The sequence below is a fragment of the Cariama cristata genome, unplaced genomic scaffold, assembly GCF_000690535.1.
Source record: "Cariama cristata isolate BGI_N322 unplaced genomic scaffold, ASM69053v1 scaffold3210, whole genome shotgun sequence".
Taxonomy (NCBI): domain Eukaryota; kingdom Metazoa; phylum Chordata; class Aves; order Cariamiformes; family Cariamidae; genus Cariama; species Cariama cristata.
Window position 1 is genome coordinate 1 of NW_009593901.1, and position 21,586 is coordinate 21,586.

The 21,586-nt window shown below is 42.1% G+C and overlaps 1 protein-coding gene across 1 annotated transcript; it reads left to right on the forward strand.

The window, feature by feature from the left end:
• Positions 1-5,465: 5,465 nt before the first annotated feature.
• Positions 5,466-11,647, forward strand: LOC104158280 (PDZ and LIM domain protein 5-like; the record flags this gene model as incomplete). Its single annotated transcript, XM_009695889.1, has 4 exons — positions 5,466-5,648; positions 6,651-6,771; positions 10,675-10,790; positions 11,434-11,647. Coding segments are annotated over 4 exons (510 nt in total), but the record flags the coding sequence as incomplete, so codon positions are not given.
• Between the last annotated feature and the right edge of the window lie 9,939 nt (positions 11,648-21,586).

Here is a 21,586-nt window from a genome sequence, read left to right on the forward strand (position 1 = left end):
TTCCAACCAAAATGATTCTGTGATTCTATTCATCCTGCAGGCTCTGACAGCAGGGCTTTGTCCGGCTTTCGTGGTTTTTGATTCCTTAGTCACAAGTGTGTTAAGGCTTCGTTTCAATAGTGCAGAACGCTGTTTTCATGCATGGTTTATCTAACAAAACTGAGAATGAGAGTACTGATGGAGGACAAACATTGTGAACTGCTAACAGTCACAGCCTTGCAACCTGTTTTACATAGAACCAGAAAGCTGGGTGGAGTAGAGCAAAAGTAAAACCGAAGAAAAGTAAGCAAGTTAGTTTTCACTTATACACCCATTCCAATAAAATTGAGGAGATTAGCTAGTTCAGAACTAATCAGAGAGTATAGTCTTATCAACACTGATTTATCACAAATGTTGATTGATAAACCAGAATTTCTAATGGAGAAGAAGAAAAATAGCAAACTCCATCCATCTAAGAAAAGCAGTGAGTAGAGCTTTAACAGTTGCTAGGACTGGATTAATAATAATTTGCTGCAATGCTAGATTTCAAGCTCTTTGAGCTTTCCAGCCTTTGGGTATTATGGTAGCTAGTGTCCTTGCCTTGTATGACATGGGGAGAAAAGATTAAGCAACACAAATGCAAGTTTGCCAAGTGAGATTAAGTTAAATTCTGCTGAGCTCCTGAGATACCCTATTGTTAGCCAGAATTTCATATGGAGGAAGAATTTAATCTGGGTTGCATTGGTCAGTCAGTGATTTCTGAGAGTTAGTCATGATTGTCTCATCTGGGGAACGGTAATCGCTTTTCATGTCAATGTGCAAATCATCCTGATTTTCATCTACCTTGCATTTTATTTCTTCTCTAAAATAGAGGTTTCGTGGGATTATTGGAAAGAAATGTATTCTTTTAAAATGTTTTTTCCTTGCTTGTTCAGTCACCTATATTGTTGAACTACAAGGGGAAAGGAATGGATTGTAATATTTCTTTTTTATTTATTGGTGTCCCATGTTTTCAGTGAACAATATAAGAGAACCCACACTAAGTTTCCCCATGGTTAAAGAGAGACACCTGTTTGATTAGAAAACATGAGTTCTGAAAAATGAGGAACAATATGAGCTGTATAAATTTCATTCAATATAATAGAAAATCAGCCTTTTCACCATGGCTTTTTGCAGCCTCTTGAGCCCTGGCTTGGATTCTGCATCAGAAAATGCAGTTAACTCAAATCCCTTCATCTCTAGGGGTCAGTTGAGTCCAGCTTGTTTACTTCCATTAGATTTCTGTTCTGATAGTTCTCTACCAGTTCAGTTAACATCAGGTTAATTTTAGAGGACTCTGCTAACTGATCTGTCATGTTTTGGAGAAATTTTCCCTGCTTCCATTGTATATGTCAGGGAGACAAAAATACATGATCTGAATCCCCTTGAAGCAATAGGAAAAACTTACACACAAATTCCCAGCGTAGGTGCACATCTTTTCTAATCCAGATTTTTTCCTTCACTGAAAAATGGAAGATTAGTATCAAAAAGGTCTACACACTTTTGGGATGAGATTCATCTGATTCGTTGAAGTTTGGCCTATATAATCATTCTGTCTGTCTTTAGTAGTCTGACCTTTTTGTTCCCTAGGCTTTGGATTTCTGTCTAGTAAGTAATAGGCAAGCAACCGTGCACTTTCCTTCTTGTTACTATCATTTCGGTTTAAAATTAAAACAACATAGCAAATCCACTATATGCTGCATCTTTCATGCCTTCAGTGCCTTTTACAGCACCTGTGGTTTAGCAGGGTTCGCTGATGCTTTATGCCATGGGGTCTCGCAGCACAGTCCGCAGATCACTCCTGAGCAGCCAGCCCCTCCTCTCGGCCCTTAAATCACTCGCTGCTACTCCCCGCTTTCCCACTTTGATCACATTAAAAAGGAGATGAGCTGCCGCCCTGTAAGTAGGGGAGAGTACTCGTCCGTGGAGCAACCTTTGCTCCTTAGTGGATGGATGAGGAGGAACTGCGGAGCCCTACTTGACAGTACTTAAGCCATTGTCACCTACCGTAAGTGACACCTTTTCATGAATAGTAACTGATACCCATGTCTGACTTCTTTGTAATTTGCTGGTGGTGTTTAAATCCTTATATTTCTTCATATGTTAAATGCCACCTCAATTATTAAAAGCAAGCATTGTTTCACTTGAGGATGAGTTGATGTGCATTAATCAATGCCAAATATGCCTCGTGTTCACAGCATACAGTGGGTTTGAAAGATTGTGATGGCATTTTGAATTCAAGTTTTAGCATAATTACAGTTCATGCCCTTAGTGGTAGCATTACCTAGGAAAAGGTAGGAGGAGGATCAAGTGACATTGCATTGTACATCTGTTTTGAAGCCAAAATGCGTTGTGGAGTTGGTTACTTTACACTCAGGCATAGAATAACCATGGCTGGTTGAGCCAAAACCATTTCTAAGAGACAACTTATAACTTTTTAATATATCTTTAATTATTCATACAGTGATTGTCTGAGGATTCTAGTTTTTTCCAAAGCTTCATTAAGTAAGCTTTTCTTTCCATGTCTGAAAGAATCAAAGCTGGAGGCAAACTAAATTACCCATGAACTACTTGCTGTGACGGTCTGACAAACTTCTGACATTTCCTGATGAAGACTTCTGGTTCCCAGGCCGATTTACCGAGTGCTGCAGTGCAGCGTTGGCTCTTCCTGTGAAGTCCAAATGTGTTTTCCCTGGATCTCCGTTGAGAACGTGCTCATTGGCCTGTCTGCTTGTGAATGATGATTTGGCTTTGTCATCTTTTCATACAGCTTGTTTTTAAAGGCAAAAGGGAAAAAGTACAAATGGTGCTTCCCTTCAGCATCTCCTGTATAGAAATTGTATATCCTGGCGTTTTCAAGAGAGGAGAAAAAGAAACTTCCCAGAGCGTAGACTGCTGTATGTTTAACTGTAAAGTAATTGGTCTGCTTATCAAAAGGATTTCTACATCTGCTCTCTCCACCACCAAATTTCAGTTCTGGCTTGCTATCATAATGAGAGCCACATGAGAAGCTATATTGTTGGCCTACTAATACATCATGACCATACCGATGAAATTATATTTAGTTACAAGTGTAAACATAGTGAAATTGTGATTACCGTTACTCATTTCTCCTTCCAGTTTGCCCCTATGTCATTGCTACATGCAGAACCCGGATATTGTAGGTGGCTACCAAATTTATGTACTTGGTGATCCTTTGGGGCATAAGATTCTGTAAATACTGTTGTAAATACATCAGAATCCCTTAAAAAAAAATTACTAATATTTGCCTCCATCTGTGAGCTTGGTTTACATGGTCTAGATGGTGATGCCAGAAATTTGTTCAGAAAAGCTTAGCATGTCAAAGTAGCCTGGGATAGAAGCACGTTCATAGCTAACTGTTGCCAGTTGGATCATCCCGTATCTTTCGATGGAAGGAACATGAGTTTTTAGCACCACCTTTGAAAATATGTTCTAATTGAGAGGCATGTGGTATTTTTTAATTGTTTTTTTGTTTTTAAATGGGGAAGGAAGGATGAAGCCATCTGCAGCCATCTTCCTAGCATTTCATGCCCTAGCTACTTCCCGTCAGGCTGCGTGAGCGTGGGCATGCAGCCCCCTTGCTCAAATCGGAGCTTTAAACTCCTTCACAAACGAATACAGCGAATAAATACCTTTCATTGCTGGAAGCTATTGTTTCGATCACAAAAAATATGCAAAGACTAGGAACACCTCCAAGTTCTGAATATCGTGTTTTAGTGTATTTAATGTGGCAGGTGTTTGTTTTTATTTATTTTTTTTTTTTCTTCCACGTGCTTTGGTGTAGCTTTTAAGTGTCTGGTATCATTAAGCTGCAGCGTCAGCTTGACATGTTTAAACTATGGCCTGATTAAAAGTAAAATTGTATTTAGAAAGTGTTCTTCTGGACACGTGTGTGCAGGGAGCGAGCCCGCTAATGGAACACCTCGGAGATGTTGTGCAGGGCACGGCCACAGCTGTCTGGGGACTTTGGGAAAGAAACTCCGTAGATGCGCTCGCAGGCTGTTCCCCATCCGTTTGGGTTCCTGCGCGCTGTCCTCGATGGCTAACCTCAACACGTCAGAGCTGTAAACTCTGGAGAGCTAAATGCAGCAGATGTTGTAAAAATTCCTTCCCCTCCTGCCGCTAGCGTACTTGCTTTCCATTGCCGAGCTAACCGAGCCTATCGTTTTGGTGCAGATGGCCAGAAACTCAATCCTACCTGGAGCCGGGAGAGCCTCTTTGGTGTCAGCCCCGTGTTAATGAATCTGTTAAATTAGCCTGTGCTGACACGGCGCCCTGAGAGCACTTTGTTGTACATAAGGGCTTGTATTGTTTGATCAGTACATAACTGAAAGGGCATTGATGTAAAAAGGTGCTTGTAGGGCGGCAGAAGGGTATCGGGTTAGGTCGGTGTTTGCACTGCTCAGGCATCCGCTGGGAGCGGGGGCCAGAGAGCTGCGCCCGACCCCGGCTCCCTCCTTTTAAAGGGCTACAAGCTGCTCTCCGGGAGCCTTTTTTCACTCCTTTCCCTCTGATCATCAGTGGTGAATAGAAGAAACTGTTTCAGATCAAATATATTCGTCATCTCAGACGGTGTGTGAGTTGTCCTAAATCTGTTTGAGTCCCTTATCTTTGACTTCTCATCCTGTTGAAAATACGTGGCGTGTCCAGAGAAAATGTAGGAGACAAAACAAAAATAATTACCCCCTGCTCTCAATGAAGTTGCCCTCTGCCTGCTTATATTCCCATCTTAGAGTCAGTATAACCCTGGAAGCAAATTTTAAGGTTTTTTTCCCCTCTCTATTGCTGTTGCATTGTTCATATGAAAATCTTATCTTACATAAAAATGTTCTTGTTCCTTACTCAATTTCCAAAAAAATGTGTAGCGACAAGGTGGTGATATTAGTACCTTACACTTTTTTTGCAGTGAAGTATTAGACCAGAGAAAAGTGATTGTGTTACTGAAAGAATGGTATCTTTATTGATCTTGCAAAAATGGGAAATCTGGTGAGGGAGATGAACTTGAACCACAAAGTTCACCTGAAACCTAAATTCTGGAAGATTGAGTGTTGGTGGGACCTTGGAGGCACCTCATTAAAGTAAATATGGTCATTAAATAAATTAACATGCTGAATATTTTTTCAAAGGAATACAGATACAGTGGTATATGCCTGGGATTTATGCGTTACAAACTGAGAATTTTTTGTTGACTTAGAAATGGAGAGGTTTATCTTGTCTATTAACCTTGTTCCATCAGCCAGACAAATGCTATTAAAAGCATCATTATTTTCTGTTTGCAAATAATAGAGGAGGCTCTGTATTTGGATAAAATGGTCCTATTTTAAGTAGCTTCTGAAGGAAAAGGAAAAGAAAGGGGGGGAGGGAAGGACAAATTTTGCAGGAGCCAACCCAGGGGCATTTGCTGACAAAATCTCTTCTTCCTAATCAGAGGACCCTTCTTGGTGGCTTTGGGGAAGTCGTGGCATCCAGAGGAGTTTAACTGCGCTCATTGCAAAACCTCCATGGCATACATTGGCTTCGTGGAAGAGAAAGGGGCACTGTATTGCGAGGTCTGCTATGAGAAGTTCTTTGCCCCTGAGTGTTCAAAGTGCCAGAGGAAGATCCTTGGGGTAAGTGACGAGCAAGTGGCATGTTTTTCAGTGGGAACAATAACCACACTGTTCAGTGCTTCTCTGTAATGAAATTCCCTTTTATCTGACCCAGTTTACATTCTTCCAGACATACTCTGACATACCTTTTCAGCTCCCATCACGTACAGAATATGGTTTTGGCTCTACTCACGTTGAGCCTGTTCAGTCTCTTTGAGAAAAGGTGCTGTGGTCTCCTTGGCTCTTCCAAGTTCAGCTCCCGTTTTCATGAAACTGTTCTGTGGTTGTTATGATTACTAGATTTTGTTGAGCAAAATGCTTTTAATTGGCAGCTTTTTACAGAATTGGGAGGCGAGGGAGAAAAATAAATAATCCTCCTTAGCTGAGCTGAGCACTGAGGAACACGCTGGTTGGCTAGATGTGAAATACTGAAATATTCCCAGTGGTAACGTAGATAGAAAGACGCATTATCCTACTCGGCACTAATATTGCTAATTTGAGCCTGCCAGCTGATCGTCCGCTGCTTTACTGCAGTGTCTAGACTCTTGTGTAACTGGGGTCACGCAGGGCTCTGGCAGCGCAATTCTCAAGTCATATTTGGCACTATACCACCTTCCAAAACAACACAGAGCAGTCATAATTTTCTACGTGATGTCTTCTGATTAACTATTCACAGACGTGAGGAGACATCGGAGATACTGCTTTTCTTCTTTCAGAGCACTGTTGTGGGTGAGATCCTAATTAAAATGGAAAAGGTGGACAAATGAGTTGTTAAATCTGTCCAACTCTACGTTGAACCTTGCAAAACAATGGAAGGTTGCTTATGACAAATAAGGAGGTGTACCATAAATAAAGCACCTCATTAGGTTTAGCATCAGCAGAAATTGCGTGCACAAGCCATTTTCAAAGTAGCAGTAGGAAACGAAGTGCTCTTGAAACGAATCAAGTGTGGAGGCATGGTCACCACAATCTAGTCATCACGTCGAAATAATATGTTAATAACACGTTTTCTAATCCCCACAGGAAGTAATAAATGCTTTGAAACAAACTTGGCATGTTTCCTGCTTCGTGTGTGTGGCCTGTCATAACCCCATCCGCAATAACGTCTTCCACTTAGAAGATGGCGATCCCTACTGTGAGACGGGTAAGAAGCAACACGACCAAAGTTTACTGCGGCTCTATGGGGAAGCAGAGCTCCATAAGGTTGGAAAAAAAATAATAATTCCTTTTTTTCGAGCTTCACTTCAGAAGAAGTGTCCCAGCAAATTCATGTCTCTTTGGTATGTCAATTCAAAGCAGCACCAAATGCTGTAGACACTTTGAGTCTGCAGCAGGAGAAGTTGGTGAGAATTTCTTCATCAGCTTCAGATTCTTGTCACTGGTTTTACTTCTTGTTCCTGTTAAGCCCTCAGCTGTAGGTACAGCAAAGTGTTAATTTTAAGGTGACTTTCTGATTGGCTTTAAAATAATCTGGAGTTTATGTAGATCTGCTTATTTACTAAACAAGCAAACGCCAGTGGAGTAATGTGTTTTACTCTGAATAGCCTTATTCACACCTGGGAGGGACTTCGAAGTGTAAGCAGTCTGCCCAGGAAGTTTTTTGCAGGATCAGGGATAACATCTGTTGGACAGAAGCTTGGGATAAAACACCAGGCTGTCAGGGAAAAAATACAGTGATACAATTATAGTACTTGAAGACCTGATGAGCAATATGACATGAAAGATGCGACTTAGAAGTTCAGAGGGATTCTGGTTTGGTTTTTAGCACTTTCAGCTAATTGTATCTTTTTTATTAATATGAACAGGGTTTTTTTATGTAGGTTTCCTAGTTTGCTTAAAACTTTCCATGTACCTTTCTGGGCTAGGAAAGAAACAGATAGTACTTGTAAAACAATTCCCACAAAATGGAAAAGAAACAAAAATGTATCAAAATTGTCTATTTTCACACTGCATGCTGTTTATGTCTGTGTTAGAACCATCAGTTGGAACTTTTCTCTGTTTTTTCTTCTACTGTAGGGAGCATTGTAGTTTAACTAGAGGTGGAAGTGGCTTGACCAGGAAGAGATTTAGCATGAATCGTAGTGGCCTCTTTGGAGCTAAGATTTCCTTCTGGGTTGATCCCACAGTTATTTGCAGCGGGGGTCATGGAGAGTGCTAGGTACTGAAAGGATGAGGAAAGCAGGCAAAATTTATCCAAAATTTCTCTGTCGGAGTGGCTTTAATGCGGCGTTGGCAGATACAGAAGGACGCGGTAGGTTATTGCTAACTCAGTGACACAAGTAGGGTAACGTGTTGCTCCTATTGAATTTGTGGAGCGGCAGAGGAAACAGAGATACGAGCAGCATCCTCCCGTGTGACAGCACGGTGAAATTTCATCCTGAAGCAATCTGAACCCCCTAATCTTGGAACCGTTTGATGATTCAAAAATAGTACTGGAGGAATCGATAACTCCCCTTTGGGTGGAAAGCCTGTGACCGGGTTTGTTCTGCTAATATTGAATTCTTGTTCCTGCCACCAAATGACCCATACGTTGTGCGGCGCATTGATTTGCGCTACTGTTACGACTCCTGTGCACAAATGCACACTTTTCTATACTGTGAGCAGGAAACACTGAGATAAAATGTCGAGAATGCTCACTTCTCACAAAGTTTATTTCTCAGATAGAAAGTTGCTAGCACAAGTTAATGCAGACGCATTCCGTGAGGTGTTATTGGCAGTGATAGGTTGTAATGGCTCTGGCTCTCTAACTAGATGTTAATTTGAGATATATTCATTCTTCAAAGACTTTCAGTCCAGCTGGAGTTAAGACTCTCTGACTAATTTTAAAGAAATAAGGAGTAGATGTCATTGCCAACTTTCCTTCTTCCTAGTGCAAAGGAGGGTTCTAATTTTAAATCTGTATTTGAAATTATAACAGCATCAGCTATTAGTATTAAGGGGGTTTAATCTGCAAAACATTCCGGTTTTGGCTGTCGATGCTAAAATTAAATTAGAAGGGCAGATATCTACGACTTTGAACTTTTTTTTTAAGTGCAAAGTTAGTAACCTAGTTTTAAAAATGCTGTGTGCAGGAAGCATTGTGACTGTATGAGAAGTCTGCCTTGGAAGGCTTCTGTGGTATCACAATTCAAGCATGCAAAAGAAAAAGAAAGCTGATGCCCTTCATTCTGCCTTATCTATTGCCCTTTCTTCAGAAGAAAAGCCAATAAAGTTATCAACACAAACCACAGGCCAACTTACAAAAGGCTTTAACTACTGGCACCAGAAAATATCAGTAAAAGATCCTGTATGAACATAAATGCAAAGAGCTGAAACAGTATGGTCATGAGACTGTGTCCTTCAGGGTTTTTGCACAGATGTGTTCTCCCAATTTGACATTTTTATTGTCTGTCTTCTGCTTAAACACTTGCAAATTCATCCCAGTAGCATGGAATAATGAAGGTGATGGGTGAAGCTGTGTCTTGCCACTGGCAGCCATCAAGGGCTTTGCTTTTCCAGAGCACTTGTGTTCCCTGTCCCTGCTGAGATGCCTCCTGTGATGATGCTTTTGAGGTTGTCATACGAAACACTGTCTTACTAAACCAAAACAGGACTTTTCTCTCGTGCTTGACCCATGTGATAAGCCTCTGTTGGCTCTGCCACGGCAAGCACTAGAGCTTCAGCAGATCTGTATAATCTAGCGGGGAAACAAAATCTCCTTGTACCCCATTTGCCTCTCCTTGTAAGTCTCCTTGAAAACAACCCCTGGCATCTGATTTCCCTGTCAGAGGCAGACTGTTACTATTAAGGACGGAGTCCAAAGCTTCATTGTGGTTCTCACTCTGTCTGTAGTTGATCTTATGAAGCTGTAATGCTGCATGACATGATGTATTTGCAATGGTAGCGTGCTGATCCCAAATTCTCTCCTCTTATAGCACTACTGCTGTTGTCTTCGGTGCAGGAAAAAAAAAAGACAACATTTTCTTCTTAGAGTGGGATGTTTGAGAGTTGTGATAAGTGGGAAAGACCAGACAACTTGGGTGAAATTTAGGTCTGCACAGGTGGGCAGTGAAGGGCTGTGGTGACTGTAGCCCCTGAGATGGTTCTATGCACGGTGTCGCACACCGAGACCATGGCCGCGCAGATGGGTGTCAGCGCCTCCCACCCAACTTCATACATACATTTCATCCTGCTAGTCTGCCCTGCTCTCTCTTTTTCAAGCTCTGCAGTCCATGGGGAACAGGAATGGTTCAGTGCCCTTCGTTTTGGTCCCTGCTCTCTGAGACTGCTGGAGGAGCTTCTCTCTGCTGACTCCAGGGGAGCCTCCGGAGGCACCGCCTCAGTCCCGTGCCTAAAAATGAGCGGGGCGAGTACCCTTCGGTGATTCCGGTCACTAACAACCACCCTGGAACCCTACTGATACTTTTTGTTAAATGCAATAAATATATTGCCTAAACCCTCTGGTTTGGTTTGGGGTTTTTTTTGTGTTTGTGGTGGGGTGGTTTGGGTTTTTTTTAAAAGCCACGTAATAAACTCCACTGCCTAGAAAACTATTCTGACTTGATCCAAATTGCTAGACTCTGTTTAGGATAGAAGCTGAATAATTGCATGATTTTGTGTAGTGCAGTCTGGGGCAAATACCGTGCCAGAATGTAGGCAGGAGTTTGTTAGGGGCTGAGGGGGTCTGTCGTGGGAAGAGCCGGGGTATGCTCTCACGGCAGAGCCGGAGGCAACGTAAGGAGCACGTAGAGCCCACGCGGCTGCTTTGCAGGGAGTGCATTTCCCCCTGCCCCGAGCACAGTATTGATCTCAAGGAAATGAAACACCGGGAAGATGGAAGTGTTGCTCACTTGAAAGGATGAGGAAGGGGATGAGAACAGAATTAGCGAGGAAAGGAGGGCATCCTGGCCTTTTGATCTAGGACCTCTCTATTCAGTGTACCCAGTATTATAAAACTCGCCAAGTGCAAACCCACTGCCGTTGAGAGAAAAGCACAAAGGTTTCAAAGGGTCAGTCTCGCTTTTCTGCATGTGCTTCAGTTTTCAAATCTGTTTGTGTGTGTTTGCAGATTACTATGCCCTCTTCGGTACTATGTGCCACGGCTGTGAATTCCCCATTGAAGCTGGAGACAGGTTTCTTGAAGCTCTGGGCCACACTTGGCATGACACTTGCTTTGTATGCTCGGTAAGTAAAGCTGGTCTACATTTTAAACAAACCCATGGCAGCAGTGCTTGTGCTAACCTGACCGATACGGGAGTCAACAGCTATAACCTCTTTCAATCCTCTGAGCCCAAACAAAAAGCACTTTCCCAGTTATTTGGAAGGTGTGTTGCTATTGTGAGCCTTTGGCACCGGTCCAGAGGAGTTGGCCTGGATTGCAGCCGTGTGTCCTAGCGTTTAACCCTTGATGGACGTTTGCTTCCTCAGAGCAAGCGCTGAAGGCCATATAGGAATGGGCTGCATTTCTAAAGTAGCAAGAGTGCTTTTGACGTAAAGACACTGTAGCCAGAGTATCACCTGCTAATATTGTATAACTGGGGAAAAAAAAAAAAAAAGCCCCAATCCTAATGATTGGATTTTTTTTTTTTCAAAATGCTGAACCTAACTCTGCCCCCAGTTAAGAACCTGTAGACTTAATGAAAGGAAGGTATTACATATACCATTAGTACTACATCGAAAAGAGTATCCCTAAGAAAAAGGTAATAATTCTTATTCTTGGAATATATTTGTGCATAGAACAATGCCATGACTTGTTACTCTCAATAAAGTATGGTGTAATTCATCCATCTGAACTGGGTGATCTTTTCTTTTTTTTATCCCGTTTCAGGTATGTAGTGACAGTCTGGAGGGTCAGACTTTCTTCTCCAAGAAGGACAAGCCACTGTGTAAGAAGCACGCTCACTCTATCAACATCTGATGCTTGGAGCTGACCTTGTGTAACAAATGTACTGAGCAGAAAGAAAGGTTAAAATGTCCGTATTCAATAATTGGTCAAAATTGTTTATATATGATTTTCTAGAATGGAAGAGAAATGTCTAAACTTGCCGAGGGGGCTGTACACTAATTTTTAGAGTGTTTTCAGTTGGAGTTTTGCTTCATACAAAAATAGGAATTGGGAATTGCACCCAAGCCAAACGATTAGAGTGCCTTTACCTCTGCACTTGGCACGTTACTTTATTGGATTCATGATTTTACGACCACATTTATATCTGCTTCAGTGTGAGAAGTGAAACGTCTATAAAAATACCTGGTATTAGAAGTCTTGGTTTTGCTGCTGCTCAGCAAGTAAAAGGAGATTGGCTTCAGCGATCCAGATCGCTTTGTTGCGCTGATATTTTTTTAAAGTGGGTCTACAAATATTTCAGCTAAACTCCATTGAAAGGAACTCAAAGCAAAGATAAGATTACATGGACTATATCGTTCAACAACTGATATTTTTATCTGATACTTGTATACGTGAGGCCTCCTGCACAATTACATGTACCTGTGCCTTTGCAGTTAAATCTCTGATGGCTCTGCAAAGGACAGAGATTTTTACAAAGCAGTTAAGTGGCGGTGCTGGTGAACAAGAGTAGTTTAGAAGATGCCACTTCGAAGAAAACATTAAATGGGATAATCTTCCTTAACTCATGTACTACCAGCACACTAGCCAAAAAAACCTGCTAGTGAAGGTGTGTTTGACAGGGTGGAAATGTCAGATCAGATCTTAAAAATGAGGGAGCAGGGAGTTACACTTACGTTCACAGTTCAGTTTTTAGATAGTTTTAAGTGCCTTGGAAAGGGGAATTTGCACTGAATCTGCAGGTGACAGTGTTTTATATCCAGAATGTGAGACTGGTGTTGAATGAGGGGAAACTGCTGAAGTGCAACTGAGGACATTGTTTTTCTCTCAGTACATTCTTTACCACGTAGCTCATGAATATGTATATTGGTGGTGTGCCAGATAGGGTACTGAAAACTTACTTTCTTGCTCAACTGTTACGATTTTTATTAGTTTAGTTTTTTTTTTTCCCCTCTCTTTTCCTCCAGATGTAGGGAATATGTTGTTGAATAATATAATATTGAGTTAGGCAGCTCAGTATCTCTCCGTTCTCGCAAGGGAGCAGAGAGACAATGCTGTCGTTGTGCATCTACTGCGAGCCAGGAGACGGAGCCAATTCTGTGGCTCGATACGAATTTCGCCTCCATACAGAGAGTCAGCGCAAGACCTGTGCACCAGCTAAGTCCCACTTAACTTCAAACTAGGGCTTAAGTGGTGTGGAGCAATTGTAGGCAGATAGGGAAGAGGTGGTGACCCTCGGCAGAGGGTGAATTTCGCTCCAGCGGTTGCACAACAGAGAAGGGGCCCTCTCAGGAAACCTGAAGGAAACCGAATTTACATACTATTTAATTCAGCTAGGATGTCAGAGTAGACATCCAGTAGACATTAAAAGTAACCATTTACTGGTTTTGTTGTTGTGGTTTGTTGTGATTTTTTTTTTTTTTTTTTAAACTGATATAAAGGACAGGTTTATCCATAAAACCATGGGGAAAATCTCAAAAACTTGCTATGGTTAAGTAAAGCAATTGTAACAAGGAATGTCAACAAAAGAGGGGGAAAGGAAACAAAAATTGCTGTACTGAAATATGAAGAGATATTTGGCTTTCTTATGAATTCGGTGAGACAGGTTCACACTGTGGGGCTGTTTCACTTAATTTCTGAAGTTCTTTTTCTTCAATACTACCACGTTTCTTTTTTTAACTTCTGGTGGTACGGAAGAAATGGCATAAAGCTGTATAAAATGTTTACAGTCTCGTAGGTGTACCCTTTTGTGAGGTTGGCTGAAAATCAGCAGGGTGGAAGCAGACTGGACAAAAAACGGTAATACATGAGCCAGGTTGCTTTTGACATGAGGTGGAAGGTGGAGAAGTGAAGCCTAGAGCCTGGGTTTCAGTGGAGCTATATTGCACATGCGTGAGGAAAGAGGATGGGAGTGCACAGGATAAGGCGTTCAGTAATTTCTGCAATTCAAACCTTCCTCTTTTAACGTAGGATAGAAACTTTTCCGTTTGCCATTGTCCTTAAAATCAAATTGAATTTTGTTTAGTTTCATAATTTTAATTGGAATTACATTTCTTAATCCATATGCTATAGGGTTTGAAATTTTGTAGTCGTTAATGAATTTGAGGACAAGCCTGAAATGCTCCGATAGTACTGCTTCATTTAGCTGCTTTGCCTTTTAATGTCTGCTTTTATCTATTTGTTTAAAATTTAAAAGGAAGCATAGAGTCACTGATACATAATGGATATTTAATGGCTCTACCAAATTATATAAATCAACTAAAAGGAACATAATTTTTATCGTTATTTTAATAAGTGAGATTTTAGTAGTGCACTTTATAATAATGCCATATATCTCACTGAATATTTATTACCTTTTTTTGTTTAGGACTATTTCATACTGGTTATCTTTGTATTTTGTTTTATTTGCAAGCCTGCATATTTACCTCTAGAATCTTTTGGGGGCTGTGTGTATGTGTTTATATATACTTCTCTGTACATGCACACATATGCCTGTACGTTGAGACACATACACATATATGCACATATGTATACGTATATTTGACTGCAGACTTGACGTAGCAAAAATCAACACCGTTCCGTCATCACCTGGGGATTTCGTGAGACTCCCAACTATTTTTTGTACAACAAATGTATAGCATTCATGTTTTGAGGAATGTTAGAAAGTCAGGAGAGACACGTTGGTAACCGAACTACTGTAGTTTTTTGCATGCATTTTCAGTCAGTAATTATTTTTCTTCCAAAACTGCCTGTACAAGAATCGGATTTAACTCTGTTAGAAGGTAGAAGGTCTTTATAAGTGAATAATTGAATCATGATGACGGTTTTGGTATATTGTAACTAAATAATTCAGAATTATGTGTAAATATAAATGCTTAATATAACAATGCAATAAACTTAAAAGAAAAGGTTGAGTGGTGGTTCAGTGTTTGTTGGTCTGTTCAGTTGTGTACCTGTTTCTTCCTGGAGCTACTCACATCATCTAATCATATGAGTGGCTTTGCAAACAAGAAGTAAAAAGGGGAACTACTTCAATTCACAGATTACTTGTTTGAATTCCTTTTTTTTTTTTTTCCATGGATTTATCCTGAACAAGCAGCTGTTAAGTCCTGGTAATTTGCTTACTTGTGTTTAATAGTCTTTGGCATCAAATTTTGGCTGTTCACATTTGCAAATTGAATTATAATTATAAAACAAAACAAACAACCCAACACAAACCCCCAAACTCTCTCTCTGTCCCCAGTTGTTTTGTGGTTGTTGGATGTTTTGTTTTTCTGAATCAGTAAAAGAAAGTCATGATTGTACACATGAATAGATATCATTTGAGTTGCTTGTTCTTCTTTTTTTGGGGGTAGAATGGAGGTTTGCTTTACAGCAAAGGACCTGGGGATCCTGGTGGACACCAAGTTGACTACAAGTCAGTGATGTCCCCTTTGTGACGAACAAGACCACCAGCTCCTGGGGTCCATTAGGTGGAGCATTGCCAGCAGGTTGAGGGAGGTGATCCTTCTTCTCTGCTCAGTCTTGGTTAGACACAGGGGGAGTGCTGGGTCCAGCGCTGGTCTCGCCAGTACAAGAGAGACATGGACATACTGGAGTGAAGAGCTAGGGCGATGATTAAGGGCTTGGAGCATTTGTCATACAAGGAGAGGCTGAGAGAGCTGGCAGTGTTCGGCCTGGAGAAGAGAGGGCTTGGGGGGATCCTGTCCATGTGTACAAACACCTGGAGGGGGGAGTGAAGAAGATGGAGCCAGACTCTGCTCAGTGGAACATCGTGACAGGACAACTGTGAGGATGGTCAAGCGCTGGCACAGGATGCCCAGAGAGGTTGTGGAGCCTCTGTCCTTGGAGATACTCAAAACCCGACTGGACACGGCCCCTGGACTAGACAAGGTCCTTTCATCTGTGAAGGTCCCTTCCAACCTTGGTGAGTCTCTGATTCTCCATCTTTTCTCAAGATGGAATGACAGTTGGAAATACGGTATTGAACACTGTAGAATATGTAACAATGTAAAACTCAATATTGGCCAATTACTATTTATTTGCTACCTTTACTTCATTCTACCGCCCAGCTAGAATACTTTGCGATGCTTGTTTAGAAATGTTTAATATTTTTCCTGAGTTGAGACTGTTCAAGGAAAATACTGCTTGCTCTGGCAAGCATTCTCCGATGCTGTACTTAGCCTTCGCACGCACCAGTCTCCGCTTTCACCGCGGGATACTTAACCCTCTGCTATAACGTGGCCAGTTACTTCGTGATAATACCAGCCTGGTAAGACTCTCCTCAGCTGAGGATCTCTTAACTCGGCAAATGCACTGTTGTTTGCTACCTTTGTTTACACAAGCAAAGGAAAACACTGCACACAGCTCTATAAAATTGAGAGGCAACTTTACAGCAAACTTGCCTCCCCTTCAGTGTTTAGGCTATGAAGGAGACAAATGCAAGTCTATTTGCAAACAGTATATTAAACTCCAGAAGCCAAACTTTTAAAGGCATCAAGTCTGCGTTTGACGTTTTAATGGCAAAGGTTTGGTTTCTATCAATCACAACGTCATGTAACATTAAAATGCACCACCAGAAAAAAAAGAGATCTGTCATTCATTCATTAAGACACTGTAATCCAGTGTAAGATTTATAGGCTTAAAACTCAACGGTGTGTTTTCACAATAAATCCACTTTCACTGCTCAGCACAGAACAAATCTCTCTGTCGCTCAAAATGTTTGCTGGTCAAAATGCCCTGTATGAGATCTTCAAAGGGTTTCTCACAAAATTGCATATAAATCCTTTTACCAGCAAAGGCTTAATTTAGGTTTGAGTTTTACTTTCTCGGGGACATTGGTTAATATCTTGTGCTCAGACAAGATCTTGGTTATATCAGAAACACATAGGGCCTAATTTATTATTAGCAGTCTGGTGTTAATTAGGGGGAATTACCAGAAATAGTTTGCTTGATGGAAATTTATTATGGGATCACACTTTACTGATGGCAAAATAGGAGTGACTGAAAGAGTGCAGCTCCTTCTCATAACCAACTAATTAATAAGGTGCCAAAATTCCTCTGAGAAGAGTTTGGTCCTAACTATGGGAACCTCACAGAGCAAATGGTTCCTACGCAGTATTTAAAATTTAAAAGAGGAAAAGAGAGAGGAGAGGGAGCTGCCCAGCAGAAGTCTCAAAAGTGGTATGGCTTTTTCTTGAATTTATGAAAGAAAATATTTAGCTGCGTTTCCAAGCTCATTAAAGAATTGCTTTTCCCAGACAGAAAAACAACAGCTAGTTTATAATCTCGTTTGGTATGCTTGAACTTGGTTTTCAGTTTTCCTTGTGCATACTGCACACTACAGCCTGTAATTTTATGAATTGAGCTTATAATGAGCTTTTATATTGCTCTCTATTGCTTTGCCTAAAGGTGTTTTTCATTATGATTTGCCGTGAAAGTTGAGGTTGGCATAGATAGAAAACTTGTGTTGATGACTGAAAAACAGGGAGAAGCATTCACATCTCTGATAAGCGCAAATCTAGCGCCTGTATGGCAGTTTGGGGACAGAAAACCCCTGGCTGTGGCTGGGGGTCCCGTCAGCGTTGTACTTGTGTCAGAATGGCAGGTTATAATAAGATGGAGTGCAAGCAAAAATGTCTCTAAAGAAATTTAAAATCGTCATGCTAAAACTTATGCATGGCTGACTTGGAAAAATATTTTCCATAAGATTTTTTTTAAAAAAATATTTTATGATGGTAAGGTATGCAAGTTGTAATAAAACGCTTTTGGTTTTGCACTGGAAATACCTTAAACTCTTTAAAAAGATCCAGCGTTTTGGGTATGTTTTAAAAGGTTTCTCCTATACTGTGAAAGTAAGGGTTGTGTCATTGTACTCTGAGCAATATTCACACTTTCCATAGGGTCACAGTTATTTCCTTCTCAGTGCTCGTGCCGTCACTTGGCTTTTTCTTACTGCTGGGCAGTGCTGCTGTTTGTTTTAAAGTATTTCAGTACAAGATAATCCTGTCAGGTGTGTCCCTTATTTCTCTTTGTGATGCATCAATGAAACATCAAATGTTCCTTTGGTAAATATAAACTTGCACTGAATTTTGGCATGCTTTCCAAAGTGTCAAGTTTTCCCACCCAGAAGTTTCCGCTGGAAAAATAACTCGAGATACGAGACCAAAGCGGTAATTGTACCCCACATAAACTCCTTCTTTCCCTTGAAATCTGTTAAGCAAAAGGGAAACACATGAAAACAAGTGTAGGGCCAAAATCATTGATTTACCTAAGTACATACAGCCTCTCTGATTTCAATGTATTCCCTTCCAAATTAAAAATGACTGGTATCAAAGCTACGTGAATTTTATGCTTGCATTTGCCCAATGAGTGAGATGGGAGCTAAAGGAAGGATCTGGGCCCTTGGTTTTAGCGGAGTTCCCGTTCCGTGTCACAAACCTACCTGGAGGACTGCTCTCGTTTGGTAGATGACAACACAGCTGAGCGGTGCCCTGCCCAGGGACGGGAACGTCGCCACAAGAAATAGCACTGCTTCCGCACAGCCCATTTCATTTCTGAAACCTCAGATGTTCAGCGTCTCTGGACAAACCCTAACAGGTTAGGCAAGAAAGTGGAAATCTTTCCCTGATCCTCATCTGCCTGCTCGAGCACCTTGCTGGTTCAATGAAACTGAATTGCACTGCTACACACTTCCACTCAAACAGAACGTGAAATTTCTTGTCCTCGTCCTGTGCTTGGATCAATATTCTCTGAGAATAAAAAGGATGGTGAATTCATAAATTATTTGGCTCGGCATGAAAGATGAACTATTGGTACTGGCACTAAGTTGAGGTGCTCCCTGCAGGCTTTACTCACATCAGAGTTCTTCAGCTTTTCTTGCCATTTACGTTGCCCTAGCAGCATTTCTCCAAATTACGTAAACCCTTGAAAGTGTCCGTTAAGGGTGGACTGAGGATTACCTGGATCTCTCAAAGATGACTGCAGTACATATTCTTTTGAAGTCACTTCCCTTATTGAAAGTGTTGATCGTGACACACAACGCAATCACTTACCCTCTTCTGCTGTGTACAGAGAATAAATTACATTTTATAGGGCAGGACTTTTTTGTTGTTGTTAATACAGGGCCTGCTTTTCTTTGTTCTCAGCCTGTGCCTATTGGAGGCAGGTAGGGTATAAAGTACAGCAACTTAATATTTACAGCACCGAGGGTCCAACCTCGGACCTATACTTGACTTTAAACAACCCCAGTGAAACTAATGTGCCGTGTGACTTTTTTGGTCCCCATGTGGTACCCACTGACAATCGGTAGAGGATTGCTGGGAAATTCTGACCAGTGGTACCTGGAGAAGCAAATAGGTTGGACTTTCTCTGAAATAATTCAGTGTATATCAATGGAAGTCAAACGATACTACAATAAGGCTGCAATTTTGTGTTTAAATCTTGCATATTCTTCCTTATTTATTTATGTATTTTCCCAAGTATGTGGCTAACCAAGTGTTTTTCCCCACTTTTAATAGAACGCATCTCATAGTTGGCTAGAAGCTCCCTCTGCAAAATTTGCAGAGATGTTATTTTGTGGTGCTTTCCTTTTTCATTTATTCCAAGTGGATGTCTCTGGTGTCTTGGTGGAGATCAGTTTCTGAGGATGCTGTGATGAAGTCTATGATACTACTCTTAAAAAACAGCAATAGCATATTTTCTTGCTTAAAGTTTGTCTTTTACAAGGCTCTAGAGCTTTGGCATAGGTTTCCTAACACCATGTTCATCTTCTAGGCATTGCGTGATTGGAGTAGGAGAATCTTGTATTTTTCTGCTCAATGACCGTTGGCATTCAGGGGTTGTGGTCTACCGTGGGAGTGTTGGATCGCTCATCAGACAATGCTATTGTCTTCACTACCGTGAAGCTGAGAGTCATAATTTGGAACGTGATGGGATAGACGTGGTAATTGTAGCTCCACTACACAAAGGGTGCAAACAGTTAAATGAAAATCAGTGTATGGGAGCTGTGGATGACCACCTGCATCCAGGCTCCAGCTCCTTTCCTTGGACAGGTCCTGTCGCTGCGGAGATCGTGGCAGAAGCAGCCAGCCTGACCAGTTTGTCCCAGCAAAGGTCCCCACTCGCTACCGCTCATCTCCCATCCCTCCGCCCAGCAGCACCCTGGTGATGCCAAACCTTTGCTCTCCCACATCCAGAGCGCCAAAAATACATCTTTGGGGGCTTATGTATAGGTCAGATTTTTAAATTAATTTAAGTTCAGGGCTGATCACTGTTGAGTGCAAGTGTGAGCCTACTCTAGCGATATGCATATGAGTTAATGTAATAAATTACTTGTTTTTCAGGGAGCACATTGAGAGAAGATTCTAACTTCTTCCTGGCAGGGGTTTGAAAAATCAGCTAGGATGGAGATTGGCACTGCAAATGAGTTTTTTCAAACAGTAACGGTGTTTGCTATTCTGTCCTTCGTGTCTTCCCATGATACACGGTGAGCTCCCATCTTACTCCTGGAAGGGAGAGAAGGTGTGCTGGGCAGCACTTCTTGGTTGTGCTTTCCATCACCGTAGGACCAGAAGGGAACAGCGAGCTGCAGCGGGGGCCAGGAGATGGGGCACGGTGACAGGGGGAAAGGGGAGGTGACAGGAGGGAACAGTTTGGTGTTTAGAAAAAGGGCAAGAGCTTGTGCGAGTCACTCCATCTTGTCAGCTGGCTCTTGTTAGAGATTCAGGAGAGCATGGTCTGAAAAAGGGGGATGATTTGGGGCGGGCAAGATAAAACAACAGGCGGGAGCTGAGGATGCTCTTAAGGGGGACGCAGACCTTGCAGCCTCATGGGAGTGGACTTTTCTCCCCTCCCCGTTTTACATCTATATTTGTCACCAAATTGTGTGCATTTTGATTCTGCCAGCTTTTTTCTTTGAGGTCAAATAGCTTTTTCATCTTCACGAGGTACTTGGAGCACAAACAAATCCTTTTTTGTCACCGGCTGATCCTGGACTACCCAGAGGCTGAAGCGAGCATTGTTTAACGTTACCAGTGCCAGCTGCTGCTTCAGATTACACCGTCCCATCCTGTGCTGTCTGGAGGCAGCAGCCCTATCTCAAATTTCCCCAGGACTTTACTTCTCTGAACTTCTTCCAGCTCCTGGCCTGGCCACCTCTGCTAAAGTCCACATGGAGATTTTGCAGAGCAGCTCCATTGGGTCTGTGAGTGGGAAATGCACCTCCAGCTGCTGCAGCCCTTGTGCAGTACCAGAACTCACAGGGGATGAAGTGGACTGGAAAAATCTCATCTAATCATTAAAATTAAGCTTTTTATCTATTGCTGTGTGCAAAGTTAGAGCTGCTGTTCTCCACATGCCGTTTAAAACGCTGTGCGAGGGAGCGGTGAGCGTCCAAGCTAACCCATGCCACAGTGCAAGGAGCATCCAGCTGCCCTGGGAGCTGACAAACTTCTGGAAGCTTTTTGCTGTGGCTCATGGTTAAACAAATCCATCGCTCCTTCTGGTCCGTGGATTATGTACCTTGTCCAGCGCCACCCCAGAGCACAGATTTCATATTCTTCTCCACATCAGCTGGAGATGAGCAACTGCATGAGGATCTGCAGAGCTAATCCGCAGCCTGATACCCCACCTGCCATTTTTGTCAGTGCTGCCTTGTTTGGAGCTCCTGGCCACCTGGAGGAGCTCCCTGGTCCTTCCCCTCCTGCCTGCTCCCAGCTCCAGCGGTATTCACAGCTGGGCGGGCAGGGATGAGGGAGCCAGAACAACTGCGGTGCGGCTGCCAGGAGGTGGTTGTGCTGTGGCCGGCGACGATGCTGCTGTTACACAGAACCACAGGATGTTAGGGGTTAGAGGGGACCTCTGGAGATCATCCAGTCCAACCCCCTGCCAAAGCAGGGTCACCTACACCAAGTTGCCC